Source organism: Boleophthalmus pectinirostris, unplaced genomic scaffold, assembly GCF_026225935.1.
Source record: "Boleophthalmus pectinirostris isolate CB_2022bp ecotype Guang Dong unplaced genomic scaffold, ASM2622593v1 HiC_scaffold_6, whole genome shotgun sequence".
In the NCBI taxonomy this organism is placed as follows: Eukaryota; Metazoa; Chordata; class Actinopteri; order Gobiiformes; family Gobiidae; genus Boleophthalmus; species Boleophthalmus pectinirostris.
In genome coordinates this window covers 28,256,051-28,272,314 of record NW_026571447.1, presented here as the reverse complement: position 1 = coordinate 28,272,314, position 16,264 = coordinate 28,256,051, and the positions used below count along the sequence as shown (strand labels likewise).

Below are 16,264 nucleotides of genomic sequence, written 5' to 3'. Positions count from 1 at the left end.
GTAAAAACTATGTGAAAAGCAAACAAAAGTAACAGACTTAACAAAACAATATCTGAAGTCTTAAGCATGACTCATTTTAAGCATGACTCATTTTAAGTACAACTCGTTTGTACAGGTTGGGCTCAGGTCCAAGTTACTCAGAATCCCTGTACTCAGAACAGACAGCTGGAAGTTCTGGACACAGCATAGCTACAGTGAAAGACAAATAAAGTTCAACAAAGAAATATGAATAACAAATACAATTCAAAATAAATTCACTAGTGGAGTGCCAGGTGACAAAAACTGTTGTTGTGTCCTTAGGTAAGACACTTCACCCACATTGCCTAGTATGAAAATGGTAGTATGAAAGTGGTATGTGCGTGATTGTTGGTGGTGGTCGGAGGGGCCGATGGCGCAGATTGGCAGCCTTGCTTCTGTCAGTATGCCCCAGGGCAGCTGTGGCTACAATAGTAGCTTACCACCGAGTGTTGATTGAATGAATAATAAAGTGTAAAGTGCTTTGGGTATCTTGAAAGGTGTTATATAAATGCAATGATTAATTAATTAATTAATCAACTAATTCACTACACTGTTAAAATGACACAAGGGCCCTTGAAACAATCAGTCAATTTTTATGCCTTGATTATTTTCTAAAACAAATGTAAAACCTCTTGTACACAGAGAGCAGTAGCAGACAGGAGGCCACTGACTCTATATTAAACTTGTTAAACATCTGCAGGTCTGACCCAAGTCCTGTCAAGACAAAATAAATCTGGAGAGGTGTTGGCGCCATCTAGTGAGGATTCTAATGCAACGCAGTTCTACAGCTATACTACACCATAACTCTTCAGTGAGTTACTTCATTCATTCATTTGAAAAGGCCTATATTCATTTTAATGTTATTATTTATGTGTAAACTAAATAAGTGAGCCTGGTGAGTATAGGTTTTGTCCAGAGCTGGAAGTAAATTGTTGCTTTAATTGAATCCATTTGAAACAAATTCTTGATCTGTCACTGAAAGCACTGAAGCTGTGGGAATTTATTCTAGATGACTTATTTAACCCTTGCACAGAGCACATTACTTTTGTTTGACTTTTACTTGTACTATAAAGAGAATTTAATTTTAACTTAAGAAAGTGTGTAGTGTATCCACCCACCAGCTCTAAAGATGAGGATTCTTGCATAGCACTGAGACATAGCACAGGTACAATGAAAGACAAAGTAAAATAAAATAAACGTGGCAATGTCCGAGAAACAAATATAAATAACAAATATATAAAAATAGGTTTAACTGTAATTGAATTAACTATACTTTTAACTATACTAAATTGACAATGAGCATAGAAATGATTAGTGAATATATTTATGCCCTAGTTTATCTATTTTCGATAACAAATGTACAAATTGTTGTGTAATTTTAGATCTGTCGCTCAGTAACGAAAGCACTGAAGCTGCATGAAATTGTTCAGGATGACTTATTTAACGCTTTCATGGAGTAGGTTACTTTTGTTTCACTTTTACATTTAAAATTTGTCAATATAAAGAGAATTTCATTTTCACAGAAGAAAGTGTGTAGCGTATCCACCCACCAGCTCTCATAATGACTGATGAGGATTCTTGCATTTTTAAATTACAGGCCTATGCTTGGCCGCTCCTCAAATTTTATTATTGTGCAAGTGAACCTATAGAGGAATAATTTGATCCCATTCACTGGTGTTCATGTTGAGGCAGAGGTATGTAGTTTTAGGTCTGTTTTTGATACACTTGATGCAAGCACATTCAGCTCTGCACATTTATCATCTTAAAATCTACAACAGATGTCAACTCACTCAGCAGGCTCATCCAGCTTCTGCAGAGATAACAATTTATATACAACAGTGAATACATATAAATACAACTCAAATATTAACAAAGAATAAATATGAACAAATGATGACCTTATATCTAAATAAATTTACATTTTCTTCGGGTTCAATAAAATCTATCTATCGTAAATGAGTGTAAAAATAACTACAACTATAATTTACTCTGAAGGGTATCTAGTTTTGTCTTTTATTGTGAAATGAATGTTGTAGGGGTTAAATATGACTTGTTATTCTTCCTCCTTCTGCTCATGATGTGGAATGTTATTTCTTGCATTGTTTTTTCTCCATGAAGCATCCCCAGAGTTTACTGAGGAAGAAATGAATTTAAATAAAAACAGAAACACGTTGCATGATTTGTTGTTTATTTTATTTAAGGATTGTCTCAGTGATGTTTCATATTTTTGTTTTACTTCTTGCCCTTCTGTTCATGCAGTTTATAACATCTTTCACATGCCATCGAAAGGCCATTGACCAGAGAAAGGAATTCTTCAAAATCTATCTTCTGGTCTTTATTTTGGTCCAGGTCTTTCATCATTTGGTTCACCAGGTTTGGGTTTTTCTGGGCCTGAAACAAAACAAAAAAAACATAAATATCTGCAGTTTTATGAGATTAAATTATGAACCACTCCTATATCTTACTTTCAGGAAATTAGGTAGTTCTGTCTCAACAAGTTTTTTGAATTCTTTTTTGCTTAATGTGGATCCATCCTTGTCCTCGTTGGCATAGTTATGGAAAACCACAATAAGAGACTCCATGCATCTCTCCAGGTCAGTGCATGCAGACATTGTTACTGAAATGAGACCAAAAAACTGCTTAATGTACAGTAAATTATAGTTATACTACACTGATGATTACAGCGTGTTCCGTGGGTGTTGGCCAAGCCCCTTCTCAAATTCTTGCGCATGAGATAACTATGAATAACTACAAGGTTTTCATTTAAAAAGCCAGAAAAAAAGGTGTTTTAAGCTGTTATTTCCTTGTTATAGCGTTTTTCAAAACAAACATACGCGAAACGAGCTCAAAAAGTACGTAGTGTGTGGAAAACTTGGGTGAGTGTCCAGTTAGAGCGTGCCAAAAGGAAACTGTGCGTAATTCTCCAAATATGTTCCAAAACCATAGCGGTAAGGTTGAAAAAAATCAAAGTTAAACAATCTATCCTACTGTAAACGGGAAATGCTCAAGTAAATGTAAAATATATATTGCATTTAAGATAACTTACCGAGTGGGAGGTGTGAGAAAGTTGTGGTGAAGTGGTAATAGTCCTACGGAGAGGGTACGGGAAAAGTTTATCCAAGGTTTTATACCGTGCAGCAACACGCCCAGAGCCAAGATGGGAGAAGGAAGGGAGGAGGATGTAGCCAGAGCCAAGTGCAAATACCACACTCTTGACGCTCACATTAAAAGCCTGATAACAGTCCATGCTCATTTACTATCTGTGCAAATGTTCATATCATTGCAAATCCTCAAAGAAATCATTAGAATCTGTTTTACACAACATAAAACTACGCAACGCCAAAGACAGTAAAAGGTGTGTCATCACCATCCAACAATGTGACCACACCTTGTTAAACCTACAGACGCTGCTGAGAGAAAAGGTGAAGCAACCAACACAAAAGAAGACGTTTCCTTCAGGTTTATTTATAAAATGAATGAAAAAATATTTAGCTCAAAACTAACTCCAATGTAATCACTTGAAACCAGATGGGCGCATACAGTATAACATTTACAGATGGAATGTGGGCAGATGCACTTTACATGTACAAATCATAATTGATGTCTGACATTGAAGTGAGAGTGGAAAATATAACAACAGTGTGACCGAAGCGGAGTACTGCTGGATCAGTTCTTCCTCTTGCTCTTGCTGGCAGCTTTAGCCGGGGTCACTATGGGCACGGCTGCTTGGTACAGGGCAGCAGATACTTTGTTGATGTAGTACAGTGCAAACAGGGAAAAGATCAGGCTGTGAAAAAGGAATAAACAACAGCACAATTAATAAGGTAAGTAAGTGGATGCTACATTTTCATACACGTATCATTATAGTTTTTTTGTTTTGTTTTTCCTCTCTAAGGAAGGACAGGAAATTGCCAATTGTTCTAACTATGCAAAAAGTGGACTATGTAATGTTTTTTCAAAATGTTTGTATCTTCTTTTGGGCTGGGCAATATGACAAAAAATGAAACGTGATTTTTAAAAATTCAACATACTGATTTCTCTCAAATGGTATTGTGCCTTAAAAACAAATAAAATTGCTTTCAGTGAAAACATTTGTGTAAAAATTAAGAAAACAATACCAACATTTACCGTAATCATTGCCACAAAAATCAAATTACTTCTTCCCAAGTCTGAATTCTGCTCCAAACCAAATTCTTTTTACTGAGAGAAGAGTGTCTGCAAACGTCGCGATCAAAATTATCCAAGCTAATCTCGATTCAAATTGCACAGCCCTAATCTTCTTTATCAAATACATGTTTTATGCATAATATAAACTTACCATGTAGTAACACAAACTCTGTGAACCAGACCTGAGGCGAACAGTGAGAGGAACAGACACAGCAAAACTAGAAGGAGAAATTAAAATGTGAGCAACCATATAGATGAGATGTCACCTACAGTATTTCTTATTTATGTTTACTGTACATTACTTACTCTCTGGGAAGATTTTGGCTTGAAATCCCTTTCCAAAGATGAGATTTTCAAGGTTATTAAATGCCTGGTAAAGATGCTGAGGAAACAAATCATTTATAGGAGGACCTGTTGTATTCCATTTATCTGAACTTTATATTAAATATCATACTAGGGATCTCACAATTTAAAATGTTACTATTAATATTAGAAGAAACATCACTTTCTTCTTTTTTCCCCAGTTACTCACAGTTATTGACACTACGGCCAAATAACAATTAAATCATTTTCTTTTACTGACATTAACTAATAATGTGTTTAAAATGACAAAAGAACTTCATATTTAGGGTTATTTTTTGGAGTACACCTGCAGAAGACAAGGATACAGTGAGGGAGCAGATGAAGAGGACTGAGCCCAGGAAGCCTCCCAGAATGGTGAGCCACTCGGTGGAGCTCAGCTGTTTACTGAACATCTGCATCCCAGCAAACACCAGCACAGAGAGGAGGCTGGACAGCACCAGTGATGTGCTCGTGTTCACAGCTACACATGAGCAGATGGACAGAAAGGACACAGAGAACATAGATTATTATTAGGTGTTGAATGTGACGATGTCCCGCTCTCATAAAGGGCAAAAATATCATCTGTCAATACTGACTTCTCATTATCCACGAAGAGAGCATTAGGAAACTGTTCTTGCTACCAGCTTGTTATGTTATTGCCTTTAATGTTCCACAGTATGGCATTATACTTACCCATATTGCACTTAATTCAATACAGAGATCAGATATAAAAAAAAAAAAGATGTGATAAAAAAAAAAAGTTATTAAAATAACTCCAAAAAATAACATGCATTCTGACTGACACTAATGCACCTTACAAGACAGCACTGACTTGGAACGCACTTTAGAAAACAGGGGCGGGTGGGGGCTGGTTTTTAAAGACTGTATTTGACATACAATATTTTAACTATTTATTCTTATTATTATCTATGTTGTTGTTGACCTGAAACTGAGTGCAGTATTTCGTTTCTGTGTATTTTTTTTATACTGAAATGACAAATAAATTCTGATTCTGGGACCTGACCCGTAACTTAGCCTTAAGTTTAATGACATGTTGTGAAACATTACAAGGAAAGCCATAACATCTTAATGCACAAGCAGGTTGCGGACCCTCCACCAGAAAGTTATATACATTGCTTTACCCCATTATATTTTATAAGGCACCAAGTGAGTTGTGGCGGCATCCACTGAAGTCACTGCCCACCATAAAAAAAAAATTAAAAAATCCTAAATACACTGAGCAGCACAGTATATTTTTCTCATGTTCGCTCTCCACATTCAGAGATTCAGAGCTGGAGTGAGCTGAGTACTTGTACAACCACAGACTGTATATTTACGGTCTCTGGTACTACAGAACAAGGCCACGTCAGTGTCCGCACAGGAGCAATTCCGACACATTAGTTTTACTCTGATAATAGATCCATGGTTTAACTGGAGGCAGCCCCGTCAATGCAATAAATAAATAAACTTAATGTATTTCACACAGCAGCTTTGAAGAGGTTTAATATAATTTAAAAGAATGAGATTTGGTGTAAGCAAGTCAAAATTCAGACGAAGCAAACATCACGTTGAGACACGTCAAAATATGTACATTTAGCACAGTTTAATTGCAGATTATCAGATGTAATACATACCCATTTTAATGCACAAAAAACAGTCGGAAAGGTGTAAAAAAAATGAAACTTCTTTGGACCAGCTAAAGGCTACACCGGCTTCAGGAACCAGGAACCAAAGCAGCGCCACGGAGCAGAAGAGCGGACGGACCCGGGGGCGGAGCCAACATGAACTAACATTAAACCAAGTAAAGTGCATTGATATAATTATTTATGACACAGTCACAAAACAACAATAAATATCTTTCTCTTGGCTGCACCTGTTTTTTTTTTGTTTTTTTTTAAGAATATCGCTTGTGTTACACTTAACGTAATATTAGTCTCTATTATACATTGGATATAACATGTTAATTAATGTGTACTGTCTGTAGAACTATTCATGATATTTCATTTACATTTGAGGACGTTTCACTTGGCAGCAGTCATCATTTTTCATGCCCATGAATGGATACACTATACTTACCTACAACACTGTGTGAAAAGTATGAATGAAATGTATGTAAAAATAATTTCATGTCATCGATTTTTATTTACTTTATTTTTTTTATTTATTTATTTTTTTTAAACAGTATATTCTATACAAGGAGTGAGTGACATATCAAAAATAAATTTTTGTAGACAATAACAGCAGATATAAAAATATTAAAAGAAGTCCTACTTAGACATGTAACTATGAAACCTTTTTCTTAAATCCAAACACTGCGATAAACAGTGCGATCTCCACACAGGCTGGAAGGACACTGGAACACATAAAACAGACAAGAGCGTATGAATATATTTATCTAACTCTTCTTGTTTAATTAAATAGTCAGTATAACAGTACAGTGTTACATTTCTACTTAACAATTACATTTTATAACATAAATCAACACTTGTACACACACCTGCAGCAGGCAAATATAACCCAGTATGTCCAGCATTCCCACTTTTCAAACACAAAAAATGATAAGGAGACGGATGCACTGCAGTGCACAGCCAGGGCTGGTATAGAAGTTCGTCAGGAAAAATAACAATTTTAGGAAACATTTACACTATACACTATTTACCAACCTGCAAATGGCAAGAATCCACCAGTAGACGCTACAGTCCCACTGCTCAAACAGATAGAAAAGAAGAGCTACTGAGGCACTGGCATGAGCTCCAATCGCTACAGGGTTAACAACAAGTCACATTAAGAGACTAAGAGTCATGGAAATAAAACATATACCTTTGGCAGAGTCTATGTAATGAACCAAAAAAAACAACAACAAAAAACTAAATTATGCGTAATGAGTCTGATAGATCTGATAAGGATACAAAGGAGCCCCTGGCTGCAGTTGAACATGGACACTCCTGAGAAGAAACCAGCCAGCTCTATGGCGAACAGGCCCAGTGTGACGGCCAGCCCCACCACCAACCTGCAAACAAAACACATGATACAGATAAAGGCCCAGTCACACGTGTGTGTTTATGTTTGTTTTACCTTTTGTCCGCCTCCTCATATTGTTCTTGTGTGTACTCCAAAGGAAGACAAGCTTTTACATTATTGTCCTGTAAACAAAACAAACACAGAAGAAAGTGAACACAATAACGTGGCAGTTAAATCTCAACAAATAACGTTATATTGCTCATAAACACTGCCATTATTAACCACTGATCATATCTGTTGTGATTTGGAGACGAGACTTACCCTCGACCAAAAGATGGTGATAACAATGACCAGGTGCGCTGTGATGGTGAGGAAGCGCGCGGGGACCAGACTGTGAACCGCACTCATGTTAAACAACGAGCTAAACGAGCTAACGTTATACTTATAAAACAGACCGCTAAATTTATTTGATCGTTTTTGATCCGAAAAAGCAAATCGGGACGATTTTGAAAGATCGAGAGGTCGTAAGTTTAGTTTGGTAAATAACCGTATAAAACGGTTTAGTCACTCCTCGTTTTAAGTGAAAAATAAAAAGCAGAAGACGCAGGCGCGTCCCCCGTTGCTACAACAACCGTGGGACTGGTGTGTCACATACTTCATTCCGGTTAGAAACATCATATATTTAGTTTTGTTTCCGGACACGGACAAATAAAGGGACGGACCGTAAATCTCTACTGCCATCTAGTGGCAAAATGGGGGAATGAGACAAATTACCACATGTTTCTTATTTAATTATCATGTGCATTAAACTATTTAACACTTCTATATATGCGCGCGCTAAACACATTTTATTTAATTTGTTTTGTTGACACAAAGTAGTGTTTTATGGTTTGTGTGTTGATATTGTCATTGGAATATTTTATTTATCCCGCCTCCATCCCTGCACTTCCAATGCTCCATCCTCTGATAGTGCTTTATGAACAAATGGTAGAGCTCGGTGTGTGTGCCATAGCCCATAGCGCACGGAGATACCAAAGCTGTGCGCTGGTTTGGTGCACTTTCTCTTGGACAGGTTTTTCTTGCTGAGAGCCAGACATACGACCATATGTCCATATGTCCGAGGGATAGTCCAGAGTCTGCAGTCTGTGGAGGAAATTAGCCGACAAGACCGAAGCATGGCCGAGGCAGAACTACAAGCGTTTGCGTCTATCATGGACGCGCTGGTTTGTATATCCCTATCATTTATGATGCTGAAATGTTAGACTTCCAATAGGAATAATAATCCAATAATTATTTTACCTTGGCTAGAGGTCTTCTCTATTAATTAACCTTTAGGCTGTACGCATCAGACGGCTAATGAAGCAGAATGTCTCAAACAAGACGCAGGAACACCAGTAAATTGACCCAAATGCAAAATATATCTAACGATTATCGAGAAATCACAGTCAGATAAATATTGTAATCTATTTTCATCGTTGTAAGATAGTACGGTCGCACAGACCGGTGCTGATGCAGGTTGTCATAGAGACGGGATGCAGGGCTGTGACGCTGGACCAGGCCTCAGCAGCTTATTTTGTGCAAAAGGAAGGTCTATTTAAAGAAACACCATATGCTACCCTTTAATATTGTTTGTGCACTTCTTAGATTATACAGGTTAATATCTTACCAAAACTAGTAGCTTCCTGATTGTCAACAGGGAGCTACGACACTGAACCAGTGAGGAAATACGTCTATTCAACACGGATTTTATATTTATCTTGCAGTCAAACAGTTATACAAGACTAACATAGTATTATTTTATATCTCATCACGATTAAAAGGCCACATGATTAAGGGAATACCTGTCTTAACAATAAGGCAATCATAAATCTATTCATAATTTGATTTTATTTAAAATATTGTATATTTAACTTGCAGTCGAGCATGAGGAGCATGGAGAAGGAGCTGCACTGCCCTGTGTGTGATGGGATTGTGAAGCAGCCCATTCTCTTGCCCTGCCAGCACAGTGTGTGTCTCCTGTGTGCCGCGGAGGTCTTAGTACAGAGAGGCTACCCTCCTCCAGATCTGCCTCCTGAGCCGCTCTCTCCTGCCTCCACACCCAACACTCGCTCCCCCCGACAAGGACGCAGACCCCCACCCAGGACACCAGACCGCCTGGAGCATATCCTCAGAACAGGTAGGCCTACAATTACCGGTGCAAGTTTCATTTGTCATTTAATTAGTGACAGTTTATAGGTTTAGTTCGAGGATGTCTGCAGGACGTGACATTTAATTTACCAAATGCTGGTAGCAAAGCAAAAACATCTCTATGGACACAAGCTGCTGGCTTTCCATCCACCAACAAACCTGAGCCTTCTTCAGTCCAATTGTTGAATGAGTGTAACATGACTTTACAAGTGAAGTGCTTATTATTATATCAGGTTAACCCCCTAATTGGCATCTAACCTATGAAAAGTAAAAGTTGCTGATTCTTGATGTTGTCAGTGCCATATTAAAGTGAACAAGGAAATACAGAGACAAGACAAGAAAGTAAAAGCTGCTACTGTGCATCTTTACTGGGCTCTAGCAGATTACATTTATGTAACAGCACTATAGTCTAGTTTAAATGTGAGTTGTCTTGTTTCCTGGTGCAGTGTGTGGGTCGTATCCAGGACGACGGAGGAAGGACACTGGCCCCCCGATGCTGTTTCCCTGCCCCTCTTGTCAGCAGGACGTGGAGCTGGGAGAGCGAGGACTCACTGAGTGCCTGCGTAACCTCACACTAGAACGCATTGTGCAGAGGTAAAGCATCTACAGTTATTACTATTATTGGAGCAACATTAAAATACACTCTATGCCAGTGTTTCCCTGATAAATCAAGTACATAACAAAAAGCAAAAACAATGTAATTAGTGTGCAGTGAGGTAGAAGCAGAAATAGAGAGAAAGCTTAGTTGATTTGTTGCTGCTGAAGAGAGAGAAACTCATTTGTTTGATGGTGATTCATTGTAAAAGCCATTATCAGAGAGACAGACAGACTGAGAGAGAGAGAGAGACAGACTGCAGTATCACTATTTGTACAAAAAGAGTCATAAAGTCTGACAACTGTCTTCTGTCCCAGTTCCACAGCAGTAAAAGTGTTCAGAAATAGTAAGTATGTTATTGTGGCTGTTATGGGTTTTGCGGCTGCAGGTTGGAGGTGCAGCTGTTGCCTTGAGGCAGGTCTCTGTTGGACAGGTCAAACTAATGTGATGTTTCACTGCTCAAGACGCTCTAACAGGGCAGCTGCTAGTGACGTATTCAGGTCAGGCAGTTAAAGAGTAGAAGTCATAACTATGGAAAGTAAAGCAGGACAAACTTCGATGTATGTGCTTTAGGTGTACAGGTCTTAGGCTGTTCTTTATCTCTCTGCTCCTGTGTTCCTTGTAGGTACAGACACACTATCAGCCTGGGGAGTGTGGCCATCATGTGTGGCTTCTGTAAGCCTCCACAGTCTCTGGAGGCCACAAAGGGCTGCGCTGACTGTAAAGCCAACTTCTGCAATGAATGTTTTAAACTCTACCACCCGTGGGGCACACCCCGAGCTCAGCATGAGCACATTTTACCCACAAATAACTTTCGGCCAAAGGTTAGTGAGATTTAGGTTTGGGATTTTAGAGTTTTCTTGGGTCTCAAAGAGGATCTTTTCTTTGCTGTAGGTTCTGACCTGCACAGTCCACGAGCATGAGAAAATGCAGTGGTACTGTCGTCACTGCCAGAAGCTCCTGTGCCAGTACTGTAAGCTCCGGCGGGTTCATCATGGGCACAAAGTAATGCCCATAGCAGAGGCTTACCAGGCTCTGAAGGTACCAGGGTGAAGTGTACCCCTGATACAAAACATTATTTTTAAAATTAAGTTGAAACCTGTTTGCTTGTTTTTCAGGACAGAGTGACTAAGCAGGCCAATTTCATTCTGGCCAACCAAGATATAATAAAGAGCCAGATTGCCCAGATTGAGGCCACAATTAAACAAATGGAGGTAAAATAGATGGATGGTATTTACTGATTGAGTTCTTGTGTGTATTATTTGAACATTAACAGTGAGTAAACTGTATATAAACCTTGCAGTATTGAATGTTTCTGTATGTTTAGGCCAACAGTGCTGTGGCGATGCAATACCTGGTGCAGAGTGTCCGTGAGCTGGGGGCCGCAGTCTCAGAGCGTCAGGCGGCTCTGGCTCAGGCCCTGGAGGGTACACGCAGCCGCAGACAGGAGGCGCTGTCGGTGCAGGTATCTGAACGCCGTGGTCTGCAGGAGAGCGGGGGACTCGTCAATTTTACCCATGAGCTGCTCAGAGAGACAGACCCTCCATGCTTTGTGCAGGCGGCCAGAGTCACACACAACAGGCAAGTGCAGGGAAAGTGATAAACAAACACTTGCACTTAATACAATGTGTTCTTTTATGTTTGAAGATCTATAGAGGCTAGGATAATCAAAAAATGTAATAACCTTAGGTTTATTATTGTAATAACCTTAGGCTTAGGGTATTCCTTAAGTTTGAGCATTTTTTAACAAATAAATCCATTCAATGATAAGAATGAAAGAATATGTATTTATAAAGTTGCACTACGTTACTTTTCAGGTTTACAAAAGTTACATAGTGCACTTAAAAAATAAAACTGTCTGCTATTCTGTTTTTTCCCCGCAGACTGGTGAAAGCCATAGAAAACCTCCAGAGTTTCACCCTGTCGGCCGACCCCTCGTTCAGACACTTTCACCTTGACGCCTCCAGAGAAGTTAAACTCATCAGCAATGTGAACTTCATACAGGGTTGGTGCTTTCATGTTGTTTGTGCGCTTTAATTATTCATACATTCTTTGTTGAGTTGTTGTTTTTGTTAGCATCTTAACTGAAAATATAAGCGAAAGACAATAGGCTTTAACCATCGCCAAATAAAAGTGGAAATATAGTAACTTAAGGCTTCTACATTGAGAATATTTACCGTTAAAGTACTACTGATGAAAACATTTTGATTTAATAATTAATTGTTATGTTTCTACAGTCTGTATATTCCAGTTAATAATAATCTAAATACTATTACAATTATTTTAATAGTTGACAAATCATTTGCAGCCCTAATGGTGATTGAAATGATTTAATTGCTCTAAAGTAGTTTTGGTTTTTCAAAGACTGTCAGCCCAAGAGTAGATTGGAAGGCTCCATGAGTTTTTAAAATGACACTTCTCTGTTTTTACACTGAATGAATTATTGCCCTCTACATTTCCCCCCTGCAGCCCCTCTCGCCCCGGTCATCGACACCCAGAAGACGTTAGCCTATGACCAGCTGTTTGTGTGCTGGCGCCTGCCCCAGGACTCTGCCCCAGCCTGGCATTTCTCTGTGGAATACCAGCGTCGCTCGGGGGCCACTGGAGCCACGTGGGGGGGCACCGGGTCGCCAAACGCTGCCGTGTCATGGCAACGCGTGGACGAAGTGAGAGGGACATCGGCGGTGATCGAGCGGCCGCAGATGGACAGTGTGTACGTGCTCCGGGTCAGAGGATGCAACAAGGCTGGATTTGGAGAGTACAGTGAAGAGGTGTATCTGCACACCCCGCCTGCTCCTGGTGAGATGGGCTCAAGGTTCAATACCCAAATACTAATGGATGCGAAAACTAGTATCAATCCTAGATACTCATTTGAACAAGTATTGATACTGAAAAGTAATAGCTAGGACAAAATTACTTATTTTCTTAATGGTTTACAGTGGTTTTGCTCCATATCAGAACTGGTACAAGACCACATGATAAATCTGAAGAAAATACTTTTGTTTTGGTCATTGCCTACAAAATCTGACAGTGAAAATTAATATTCCCCCCTTATTAATGTTTTGCTTTGTTGTTGTTTGCGTATAAATACACCACCATAATGAATTATTTAACTCTGATGAATGTGTTCTTGGCCTGTGTTCAGTCCTCAGTTTCTCTCTGGACTCTCGCTGGGGCCTCCACGCTGACCGCTTGGCTCTGGGTAAAGGCCTGACGTATGCCCGCAGCGTCCCGGGACTGTCTCTGCTGCAGGCGGCTGATCGTGCTCTCACTTCCTGTCACCTGACCTCTGACCTGCTGGTGGCCGACTTGGCAGTGACTCAGGGCAGACACTACTGGGCATGCTCAGTGGAGCCTGGATCTTACCTTGTGAAGGTAAGAGGGGATTAATAAATAACTGATTGGTCTGTTTTTAACATTTTAAGACTGTTCTGTCTCATACAGGTGGGAGTGGGACAGGAAACCAAACTCCAGGAGTGGTTTCACCTTCCTCCAGACATCACCAGCCCTCGGTAACTCGCCCTCTTATTTTAACCTTTGAAGTGCCACTTTTACTTCCCCTTTAGACTTCTTCGGCAGTTTTGCTTTATTTTGGTCCAAAGTCCGAACCTTCATGGTCACATTACACTGCCTTTGCACTTGTTTTTTGCCATACTTTGGAAAATTCCTGGCAATAATTGATAGGCAAGCTAGCCTGCGAAGATAGATTTACACTCCCCCAGAAAAGTTATATAATTCACCTTTAACAGCTTGGCATTTCACTCCTGTAATATTTGAATGAAATTGTAATTTGTTAAATAATATCTGTGGGTGCTCTGTGACTCTGTTTTTCACAAGTATGAGAACATAAATGTTAAAATGATGTAAATATGAGTATATGTATTTTCTGCTTTCTGAATTGTTCCTTGTGCCCATCCGTAGCTGTGACCCGGACAGCGGCCATGACAGCGGTGCAGAGGATGCTCAGGATTGCCCCTCCTTCTGCTTCCTGACGATGGGCATGGGGAAGATCCTGCTGCCTCAGGGCCACACTCAGAGTCATGCCGAGAGTCATAGCCAGGGGGCAGTGCTCTCTCACAGCAGCAGCGGTCACAGCTCCCTGTCCCACCCTCTCACGGCTCCTCTGCCCCCTCGCCTGGGGGTCTGTCTGGACTGTGACAAAGGCCGGGTGACCTTCTATGACGCCCACTCACTGCGGATGCTCTGGAACGGACCGCTGGACTGCTCTGCCCCGGTTTGCCCCGCCTTCTGCTTCATCGGGGGCGGAGCGCTCCAGCTGCAGGACCTGATAGCCAATAGGAACATAGAATGAACCACCGCCGCGCAGAGTCACCATTCAGACACGGGCTACCAACCTCGTAAAATAGGCAAATATGCACACACAAATACTATTACTGACATGTACAAGCTGTGTTCAGAGAGAAATGAGAGATATTTAGAAGGTAATACAATTGTTTTATTCAATAATATTAGAATTGAGCAGCGTTCTCTCCAAGGGATGCACCGCTGTTCCCGCAAACCCGTTATCGTGATTCATGACATCCTTTGAGAAAAAATGTTTAGAGCCTGCGCACATTTTTCCATAATAAGATCTTCTGTTACAAAATTTCAAAACGCTATTGTTGATACAGCGCTCTTTGTTACTCATTTCATAAAAGAGGAATTGGAAACATATGTTTAGTTAGTGTGTGTTAATATACCGGTTTATAAAGATACACAATGTCACGTTTTTCTTTTTCACCTTCGTATTTTCGTATTTGCATTCTTACTGCAAGCGAGGGAGGCCACCAGACTTTTCCACAGATTTGACCTATAATTCGGCCTGATGCCATCACAAGGAGATACTGGAGAGACGTTTAGTGTCATTCTGTTGAACTTTACAAGCAAAGCAAGGACATTTCAATAGAGACTGTCTGTCAAAATCTACTGCAGAAATGTTATTCAGTACACTTTTAACACTGTCCAACTTTAAATCTTCATTAGATAACATGCATATTTTAAAACAAACGTGTGTTATCTTGTAAATCTCATCAAATCATGGTTTAAAAATAATTCTCATTTCTTTCTCGACACAGATTGTAATGTATTGATGTTACAAAATTGTTTCTGAAATGCCTTGAATTTATTTATTTAGTTCGTCTGGACTTTCACAGTGATGCTTCTGTACTTGAAACCCGCACTAAAACTAAACACGTTGTCTTTTTCCGACCAGATTGTATTTAGGTATTTCTAGATAGACATAAAAAAATGTTGCTTCAATGAATGTTACTTCAGCCTTGCTCTTTATGTCTGTGAGGCACAATCTATGTCTACCATATCAAACAAAACTACAAATATGGCGAATTGTGCTTAATGAGTATAGTTGGAATAAATGGCACTAGTCTGTGAAAACTATATGCCTGTATTTTCAGTCAATTAGATGGCTTTCTAATTATAATATCAAACATATAACTTTACATTAGGCTTGAACAAGTTTGGAAAATATCTAAATGTGACTGGTGTGGCAATTGTGATTAGATATGCTTTTTAAAAAACAAGATTCAGTTCGCATTGCACATTTTAAACACGTCCAGGAGCATCCACATTTGAGAGAAGACTGAAATATGAACTGCGACCAATACAAGAGTCACCCTAACCCTGCTAACCCACCCTAACCCCCACATGAAACTATGCAGTATCTAATTGACCACCTTAAAAAACTTGATTTTTGTCGAAGAAGGGGAGAATGAATAACCAATGCCAACAAGTTTTGCCGGCGGTTACCTGTAAAATCACTGTACATGCATTGTAATGTAAGTTTTATATATTTTTTGCATTGTTTTGTATGTAGCATCGTCTAGGCTTATGTCTACGCTGTATATGACGGAAAGCGAAAGTACTTTGATTGTAGGTGTACCCAGATTTTTGTACCTCTGCACTCTGTTGGCATTTTATAGAGCTTCTGTTTTGCATTTCAAAGGGAAGCATGAGGATCCCTGCTGAGGAAACAAGCTC

General features: G+C 39.5%; 4 protein-coding genes across 8 annotated transcripts; 1 reads left to right on the top strand and 3 right to left on the bottom strand.

Moving 5' to 3' along the window:
- Positions 1 to 2,194: 2,194 nt before the first annotated feature.
- Positions 2,195 to 3,236, bottom strand: s100a10b (S100 calcium binding protein A10b). Its single transcript, XM_020927965.2, has 3 exons — positions 3,065 to 3,236; positions 2,484 to 2,635; positions 2,195 to 2,409 (listed from the first exon to the last, which is right to left on the bottom strand). The coding sequence occupies exons 2-3, from the start codon at positions 2,628 to 2,630 to the stop codon at positions 2,251 to 2,253; spliced, it is 306 nt and encodes a 101-aa protein (XP_020783624.2). The 5' UTR covers positions 2,631 to 2,635; positions 3,065 to 3,236; the 3' UTR covers positions 2,195 to 2,250.
- A 227-nt stretch (positions 3,237 to 3,463) lies between these two features.
- Positions 3,464 to 6,265, bottom strand: krtcap2 (keratinocyte associated protein 2). Its single transcript, XM_020928056.2, has 5 exons — positions 6,162 to 6,265; positions 4,854 to 5,008; positions 4,492 to 4,555; positions 4,337 to 4,403; positions 3,464 to 3,805 (listed from the first exon to the last, which is right to left on the bottom strand). The coding sequence occupies exons 1-5, from the start codon at positions 6,163 to 6,165 to the stop codon at positions 3,685 to 3,687; spliced, it is 411 nt and encodes a 136-aa protein (XP_020783715.1). The 5' UTR covers positions 6,166 to 6,265; the 3' UTR covers positions 3,464 to 3,684.
- A 460-nt stretch (positions 6,266 to 6,725) lies between these two features.
- On the bottom strand, positions 6,726 to 8,118 carry tmem107l (transmembrane protein 107 like). 2 transcript variants are annotated; one of them, XM_020928093.2, is made up of 5 exons: positions 7,810 to 8,118; positions 7,603 to 7,670; positions 7,437 to 7,537; positions 7,191 to 7,287; positions 6,726 to 6,880 (listed from the first exon to the last, which is right to left on the bottom strand). In XM_020928093.2, exons 1-5 carry the CDS (start codon positions 7,894 to 7,896, stop codon positions 6,811 to 6,813), a joined length of 423 nt encoding a protein of 140 aa, XP_020783752.1. In that variant the 5' UTR covers positions 7,897 to 8,118; the 3' UTR covers positions 6,726 to 6,810. The 2 variants fall into 2 exon arrangements, with proteins under 2 accessions (XP_020783752.1, XP_055020035.1); XM_055164060.1 differs by lacking the exon at positions 7,191 to 7,287 and adding an exon at positions 7,025 to 7,121.
- A 545-nt stretch (positions 8,119 to 8,663) lies between these two features.
- On the top strand, positions 8,664 to 14,582 carry trim46a (tripartite motif containing 46a). Of its 4 annotated transcripts, none has more exons than XM_020928073.2 (12): positions 8,664 to 8,717; positions 9,400 to 9,664; positions 10,122 to 10,269; positions 10,896 to 11,094; positions 11,165 to 11,311; positions 11,389 to 11,484; positions 11,598 to 11,851; positions 12,154 to 12,275; positions 12,740 to 13,069; positions 13,416 to 13,645; positions 13,715 to 13,782; positions 14,192 to 14,582. In XM_020928073.2, the coding sequence occupies exons 1-12, from the start codon at positions 8,664 to 8,666 to the stop codon at positions 14,580 to 14,582; spliced, it is 2,304 nt and encodes a 767-aa protein (XP_020783732.2). The 4 variants fall into 4 exon arrangements, with proteins under 4 accessions (XP_020783732.2, XP_055020060.1, XP_055020061.1 ...); XM_055164085.1 differs by having other exon boundaries at positions 9,400 to 9,682; positions 10,101 to 10,269; XM_055164086.1 differs by having other exon boundaries at positions 8,664 to 8,722; positions 9,402 to 9,688.
- Positions 14,583 to 16,264: the final 1,682 nt, after the last annotated feature.

What these genes read in the sequence shown, in the direction of transcription:
- s100a10b (XM_020927965.2), bottom strand. Translation starts at nt 2,630, where the DNA reads ATGTCTGCATGCACTGACCTGGAGAGATGCATGGAGTCTCTTATTGTG. An exon ending in AACTACCTAATTTCCTGAAA is followed by an intron (nt 2,410 to 2,483) that starts GTAAGATATAGG and finishes GTTTTGTTTCAG; the next exon opens with GCCCAGAAAAACCCAAACCT.
- krtcap2 (XM_020928056.2), bottom strand. An exon ending in AGCCAAAATCTTCCCAGAGA is followed by an intron (nt 4,404 to 4,491) that starts GTAAGTAATGTA and finishes TTCTCCTTCTAG; the next exon opens with TTTTGCTGTGTCTGTTCCTC. An exon ending in AGAGTTTGTGTTACTACATG is followed by an intron (nt 3,806 to 4,336) that starts GTAAGTTTATAT and finishes CCTTTTTCACAG; the next exon opens with CCTGATCTTTTCCCTGTTTG.
- tmem107l (XM_020928093.2), bottom strand. Translation starts at nt 7,896, where the DNA reads ATGAGTGCGGTTCACAGTCTGGTCCCCGCGCGCTTCCTCACCATCACA. An exon ending in TCACCATCTTTTGGTCGAGG is followed by an intron (nt 7,671 to 7,809) that starts GTAAGTCTCGTC and finishes TTTTGTTTACAG; the next exon opens with GACAATAATGTAAAAGCTTG. An exon ending in TGGATTCTTGCCATTTGCAG is followed by an intron (nt 6,881 to 7,190) that starts GTTGGTAAATAG and finishes TATGTGTTCCAG; the next exon opens with TGTCCTTCCAGCCTGTGTGG.
- trim46a (XM_055164085.1), top strand. Translation starts at nt 8,664, where the DNA reads ATGGCCGAGGCAGAACTACAAGCGTTTGCGTCTATCATGGACGCGCTG. An exon ending in AGGCTTACCAGGCTCTGAAG is followed by an intron (nt 11,312 to 11,388) that starts GTACCAGGGTGA and finishes CTTGTTTTTCAG; the next exon opens with GACAGAGTGACTAAGCAGGC. An exon ending in GCACACCCCGCCTGCTCCTG is followed by an intron (nt 13,070 to 13,415) that starts GTGAGATGGGCT and finishes GCCTGTGTTCAG; the next exon opens with TCCTCAGTTTCTCTCTGGAC.